Raw genomic sequence first — 7,853 nt, forward strand, 5'->3', positions numbered from 1 at the left:
TTTCTCAGCTTTAATAGAAAAGCATTTGACGCTTTTCATATAAAAGCTTTTTGATTAAAAAGATAAATGGATAGTAGAATCGAAATGCTGTTGAAAGAAAATTTTTGAATGAGAAATATGTTTTCTCCTCGGAATGTGCAGTGAATACCGAGTGTACGAAAGCTCGTCGAACGATGAGTACATAAATCTTTCATCTCTCATTAAATTTTCAAAAGACGGGTGGCGAATATCTTGCAAATTATATTACATGTACCAAAGCACATTCCTGAAATGCGCTTAAAGGAAACGTATGAATTTAATTTACTCGCTTAATAAGATGCACTAAAATCCATGACGAGTTAGCTTGCGATAAATACAGAATAATTTATAAAGTTCTATTTGGTTCTGATCATTTCGGGAAAGAAGAAACGTATTATTAGCTTATGTCGAGCTGCGTTATTTCTGGTAAGTATTGTCGCTACTCGGTAAAATGAATTGTATTCTATTGTTACGTCATCTCAATTAACTGAAGGAAAATGAAGCAATTATGCGAAGTCTTTGATAACGGTACGTAAACTAGGACCGTCCAATTCGCAGTCTACGGACCATAAACGCCGTAGGGATTTCAGTAGATACTATCTTCATTTAATTTGTGCAAGCGTTTCTTGCGCGGAGGCAAGAAAAGTTCGAATCTTGCTTAATAGCAATTTGCCATGTTGAAAACGTTTCTTAAGCTCTTTAGACAATCTATAATTCGCGTCAAGATTCTGAATAGCATTCCATTTATAATTTTATATGCCGTATGAGAGATCAGAATGGAGATTTAAAATACATATGTACATACATAAAAAATATAAAAATACACACGTGCACATATATTATACATCAAAATACAAAAAAAAAATAATAAACAGAACCGTTTCAAGTTTGAAATACAAAGAGAGCTTTAACCAAATATACTATAGAATTAGTACTGGATAGTATTAAATTCTCATTTGTTGTTATATATTAATTTATATATTAATTCTCTTAATTGTAACGTTTTCTTTACAGCACAGTTACGTCTTTTTAAAGTATAACATTTTCATCTTCTATTATCTAATTGTATCAGCAGTTATTTCTCTTGTTCTATATTCATTCTTATCTGTGCTCATTTTGTACAATATTGAGCAGAAAATAGTAATGCAGAAGAAAATGCTTGTAAAAGCTCTGACATTTTCAACTATAAGAGATATAGATATGTGACCTCAATTTTTCTAAATATGTCAATCAATGGCTCGAATTCACCTCGAGAAGAATAATTATACGATAACAGTATTTCATATAAAATCCAACATACTTGGAACAGAAACGGAGAAGAAATTTCATTTGAAACCGTGTAATCTTATAATATCAAAGGTTGTTCCATTAATCATTCCAAACGATTCTAATCAATAAATTTAAAGCAAAGGTAATGCGAGTAGCTAACTATCTTCTATATGACATTTGACATATATACAATAGTAATAAAGATAGTTTAATTTAAAGTACCTTATAATGTCGTAGGTTATCCACTACGCAAGCCAGTAAGGCATCACGTCCCACGCTTACTGTCACGTTTTGAATTTCCTCGGCGAATCGGGGTAATTCGGAATCTGCAACATCAACGTAGATATTTTAGAACAATAAAATAAAATAAATTATTAATATAATATAACAATGAAAACAAAATATTTATTTTTCTATTTTCATTTCTATTTTTCTAATATTTAACGTTACATTTCACGAAACATACACAATTATAAATTCAGACACTCAAGTATATTTGCGAGAAATATGGAGATTTCCCCATAGAGAAAATTTAATTTAAGATCCCTAAGTTGCAACGACCGTCTGAGCTAAGTAAGTTTGATTAGTAATTTATTTTCCTTTTCGAAATTACATTCCATAGTATAGATAGAGATAGAAAATATTGTAACCTGAAGAGTCAATGTAATCTTGGTTAGTATAATCGGTATCTATTTATCATAATCTCTTCAATTACTGTCTCAGCCATTACCAGCTTTAATTTTTCTCTAAAACAGACAACAGCGTAAATTAATTAAAAAATAAGCTCCATCTATTCATTTACAATTTTTATGCGTTACTCTGCGGGAAAACAATTAATATTCATTGTTAAATAATTGCATGTGAGATAAAATAACAGTAGTAAAAGATGATATTATTAAAATAAATAATTTATTAATTTTATAAAATTGAAATTATCTTGTAGAATAATTATTGTTATTTTATGAGTCAGTAGTCGACATCATGCAAAAAAAAATCGAAATTTTGTTTCATAAGAAGAGATTCATATTTAAAAAATGTATTAAACTGTAATAAAATTTATTTCAATAATACTAATTAAATATTTACTAAATGTAAACATATATTTAGTACAAGAATCATTAATTTGATTTAAATATCATTTTTTATTGAGTAAATCTTTACTGTAGCTAAATGTTTATTTAATATTATTTAAACAAGTTATTAAAATTTAGTAAAATTTTTTTTCAGTTCATTAAGCCTAACCTATTATTTTACTTATATCATAGCATAATTTCAATAAGAAAAGCTAAAGAAAAAAATTTAAGTTCTCAAATGAAAGAGATAAGGGATGAAATAATATCAACGATTATTCGCGCTTTGGCATCACTCATGTTAATAAATGTTCCTTTCTGCACCGTACTATGCATCTGATCAAGATAAACCTGTCGCGAGCTAAGTACTTGATTAATCACTTCGACTATTATTCACTTACAAACGTTTGATGCTGGCACGCCTGCACGCATGTCTAGACAATACATCGTCCGACCTGATTGCAGAGTTATTATCGTTAAAGCAGTGTAAGTGAGTTCAGGATTCAGGCGGTCTCCCTTAAAAGCTTTTACCTTCGTTAATGTCTTTACGACGTTCCGAGTCTGAATTATTTATAGGGACAAAGAACTCGTGGAGAACGGGAAACAGAAAGATGGAAGAAAGGAGCAGGATGGAGTGGAAAATATCGTTGAAGAAAGAGAGTGAAAGACAAGTACAGAGAGACAAGCTTCAAGATAAGTTTGAGTTACTTTTAGGTCTTTCAAGCGCGACAGCGCGGATACAGGACAGTGTTAATTATGCCCCCAAGTGCTTTATTATTATTATAAAACACTTCGCAGTGTTAATTGTCGTGCCTACGACGGCAGAGACGAAAAAAAAACGAATAACGTGTTTGAAGCAACTTAAAATTCATTGCGATGGTAAAATGTCAGAGTAAATGGTTTTGTACATGCAACTTTCTTCAAATGTCAGAATGAGAGTTTTTATGCATCAAAAAGATGAGTCTAGAAACTTTTAACGTAGCTTAAAAAATTCGTACATCCTGTACAATCATTGAAAAATTCGATAAATCAATAAATTTCTAAGCATTCAAATTTTATTTTAAATTTCTTATAAGCCTGAAATTCCAATCTGGGTAAATACGCCCATTATCTCAACTTGATCGGTAATACAGTGTATGTTAAATTTTATGCGCACATCAACGAGACATGCCACTGTCATAATGGCCGTCAGAGTATTCAACGTGTTAATGATAATGGGAGTCAGAATCGAGTGAAACTGTTGGAATTCGCAAGCACGTCCTCGGAAAGTCGTTATCAAACTGATTAACAAGCTTTGATTAAGGTAAGCCCATGTGTCGGTATGGCACGGAGTGCTTAATAACATGACTCGGCTCTGCTCGAAAGACACAATACATTACATACTAGATATACCGTGAATTTCATGCATAACAGTCCGCAGTTAATGAATATGAATTTCTGCCATCATCACGTACCTGCGAACAGTTTTGGAATAGGTATTTAACGCGAGCTCTCGGTAGTCGCGTATTATCTAAACGGAGGTAACAATAACCATGAAATGTACAAGAGCTATTTACTATACAGTCTGATCTTAAAATACTTGTCACTTTAATCGCCATGTAAACCTGAAACACGAACCATTTAAGAAGGCGATTTGCCAAACGTATTTAATTTATTAAAAATTGAGATTTATAGTTCGAATACTTTAAGCGTGTGTTTTTAAGGATAAAGATATGGACTACTGACAAATTGTATAAAATTCGGAATCCTATCAGTGACAACTGCGACAAAGAGAACGTCAGTTTAATCTGTGACGTTTACGTCTCATTTCATTCGACATTACCGTACATACCGCCAGGGAAATCGCGTCTTTGTATTTCAAGAGTTCTGACTCAAAGACAGCCTTATTTTCTCGTTAAAGAACGATTTAACGAGAAACGAAATTAAGGGTCACGCTTCTTGCTGCCTCAGAGGCAGCAGCCCCTACGACTGTCTATCCACGTTCTCACCAGCGCGTTTCAGTGTTTTCTTAGCACACTTTATCACCTTTAACCGCGTCGCAATAGCGTTTGGCAGCAGACTTCGGTGCCAAAGGTGATTCAATGGTTTCTCATTAAGTTCCTGCCTCACTTTGTCTACCTCTTTGCTTTTTGTTGCTATATTGCCGCCGCTTATGCAATAATGATTACTTCTTTCGACGATTAGGAAGAAACCGCAGACTGTAGATTTCTTTCATTATCTACATTCCGCCTAAAATAAATTTAAAATATTAAACAGATTTTTCTTACATTACACTGAATATAATTTCTGATTAGCATAATTAAAATAAAGCGTAATTATTGCATTGTAACGATTTACAATAAACAGCGTGCTCTTATCTCGTAATATTAAATAACTGAATAGAATTTTTTAAACTTTTAATATTTTGAAATATTTCAAAATTTTTAAATAATTTCAGAAAACAATTAAAACGATAACAAAAACCGCCTTTATAACACAAATATAGTCTCAAAAAATATATACAAGTTTAATAAATGCGGATGGCGTTTGTGGTGGATTCGGAATTAAACACAGTTACACGATTTACATTATATAATGTTGTCCTGATTTGCGTTTGTTATTTCATCGTATATTTTTATTCCGTGGCATATCGTACAAACCCGACATGTAGAGTGTAAAACGAATATTCTGTTATATATACGTTATATATACGTTATATATACGGTTCTATCATGGGATATGATTGCGCGGATAGCTACGGTAACTTTTATTGTGCAAACTATCATAAATTCCCGCAAAATTTCATTTCCAAACTGCGCTCCGCTTTTCGGCTGCCGGCTGTATCTGCATTTTGCAGCGAACTGCGGTGAGGACGCCAGGCGACTCGAGCGAGACTATTTCGTTGAGGCGTACGGAAAGAAGTTAACAGTTGGACCGGCCATTTCCGCTAGATATTTCGATCAAGCAAGATCTTACGCGAGATAATATTGCCGATTGTCCTATGCGCTATTTCAGACGTTTGTCAGAAGGAAAGAAGGGAGAGAGAAGGGGAAGGATAGAAGTTCTCTCGTCTGTTGAAAACGCGCGACATTCGAGAAACGGTTAAAGCTGTATGACGTCCACACGAACCTACCTGGTGGAGAGCTCTTCAATCGGGAATAATAAACTTTTACTGCAAACTATTTCAATGAAATTCACGCTGAATGTAGATTTTAAGCGACAAGAGACAGAACAGAACTATATGTATGTATAACTAACTTCGGTCGCAATCTCATCACAATGAAATGGTGTAATAGTAAAAGTTTCAAACAATTTACTAACATATTATTGGGACATGTATTATTTTAAAATAAATCTATGTGTATATACATATATTATATATAAAAGATATCTTCCTTTTCATCCGTATTCTCTCTCTCTCTCTCTCTCTCTCTCTCTCTCTCTCTCTCTCTCTCTTGTTTTCAATTATATAAAGTAAACTACATTTAAAACAAAAAAATATTGGCACATAAAATATTATTTTTATGTTGCAGCAATGTTTGAATACAAGTATAAATATTCGCACCGATACAGCTAGTCAATTTGCGCGCTTCGACAAGCCTTTCAGATAAGAAAATCTTCGCCGATTGAATAGTTCGAACATGAAACTCGTAAGGATTTACCTGAAATGAAGTTAGAGTTTATTGGTTTACTGAAGTAAACGGAAAAGGACTTGTGCGAAACGTGCTCAATAATCTGTGCCACGAGATTATCCGAGTGCTGGCATCGTTTCTTTCGACGTGCTTCTACCTTCGCAGCTTCGCGTGGAAATCACGATGGAATTTTAACAAGTTGCCGAGCCCGTGCTCGGGTAACTCGCTCGGAAAACGCACAAAGACTTATGAAAGTCATGAGTTTCCTCTCAGAACGAGCATTGTTGTTCTTCCGGCTCTTTCCGTGACAAGTATTATGTACCAAGCGGTAAACATGACGTGAACATTCCTATATTAAACGCGAAAATCGCTAAAGATCTTACACTCAGATTACTTTAACAAACTTACGCTTGAAAAATTAAGATAGGAAATAACTACTATTTAATAATCAATATAGAATTACATCAAAGAATTTTGAAGTTCTTCAGATTTCTTTGCTTTTTCTCGGATAATAAACTCCCTCTCCTTTGACATTTGTAAGCTAAAGTACCGACTGTAATTACAACATTTCAAAAGAGAGGATGAAAATTATGTAAACGAAGAGGAGATAAAGAGACTGGTGTACATAAGAAGAAAAACAACGTCATTAAATTTTGCCATCATATCTCTTAGTATGAAACCTAATGAAGGAAAGAGGGGCGGGAAGACTTGCGTTGAAATATTAAAATACTCTATAAATTAAGGGATTCTTTATCTCATCTCTATTTATCACGCAAGAAAGTTTCAGATATCTCTGTTCATGTCTTTCAACGACGTACTATTAGTCATTTTCTCGCAAATTCTACATTCTTGCAGAACTGTATAAGCAGTCTCGGTTTCGAAGTCGTCATATTTCAGGATTTAATCCCACGGAAAATATATTAACACTGCAACGTCAAGCGATAAATCAGGCAATAAAGGAAAGCTCGACGAAGCAGGAAGGTCGGATAAAAAGAAAATAACAGGGTAGAGAAAGTGATCTTCATTATTTTTAAAAGCACTCCAGAGGCACGGCTGGGAACCACTAAGGGTATCGCGTGACATATATATGCGGAACCACCTCTCAGAGGCATTGCGGACGGGGTGACTCTAGCGAAAAATATACTCGGCCAATATTTCTAATATTCCCACCCCGATTCTGACATCTCTAGTTGGCGCGCGTGCAGATTCACTTTACGCTCAAAGAATAAAAAAAAAATACAGAAAAAGAGAGAAAAAGGAAGAGAACGACCATTCGCGATGTAGACGACCAAAGCTGGAAAGTTTTGCATGAAATTAAGGAAGGAAAAATTACTGCTATTACCGACGGCCGCCTACGTGCGTAGTAAGTCGGGCGAAAGTAGTAAGAGCGAGACAGTGGTAAGACCAGTGGTAAGATCGTGGTAAGAGCGGCCGAGATGGGCGGCCAGGTTATAATTACAAGTGTGGCCCTGACTAATTTAATTTTCCCCATCTGGTAGCGATTTGTAGATGGAATAACTGCGGGGAACGGGCAGCACATTGGATAATAGCCGCAGGAAGTGTCGTCTGGTACGGAAATGCGTAGTGGGTAAGAGAAAAGACGAAGGGAATGGGAGTATACCGCGGCATAGGAGTAACGCAGTCGGCTGAGTAAATAAAGTCCCGTTTAAATGTAATATCTCGCTGAATTGTGCCTCGAGGCTGCTGCCGCCACCGCCTCCACCGCCGTCGCCGAAATCCGATATGCACACACTTGGCAGGTCGATACAGCGCCAGTTACTTAACGTTTACTAACTATTCACTACTCGCAGCGTCGCTCTCCCCCCTCCCCTCTTTCTCTCTCTCTCTCTCTCTCTCTCTCTCTCTCTCTCTCTCTCTCTCTCTC

General features: G+C 35.1%; 1 protein-coding gene across 5 annotated transcripts in view; it reads right to left on the reverse strand.

Moving 5' to 3' along the window:
• LOC108692023 (lachesin) overlaps positions 1-7,853 on the reverse strand; it is a 189,207-nt gene that overhangs the window by 24,118 nt on the left and 157,236 nt on the right. For all 5 annotated transcript variants that reach the window (XM_018200137.1, XM_018200113.1, XM_018200147.1 and 2 more), the window contains exon 3: positions 1,510-1,613. In XM_018200137.1, the coding sequence (XP_018055626.1) occupies positions 1,510-1,613 (104 nt within the window). The remainder of the gene's footprint in view (positions 1-1,509; positions 1,614-7,853) is intronic.

Source organism: Atta colombica, unplaced genomic scaffold, assembly GCF_001594045.1.
Source record: "Atta colombica isolate Treedump-2 unplaced genomic scaffold, Acol1.0 scaffold107, whole genome shotgun sequence".
NCBI lineage: Eukaryota > Metazoa > Arthropoda > Insecta > Hymenoptera > Formicidae > Atta > Atta colombica.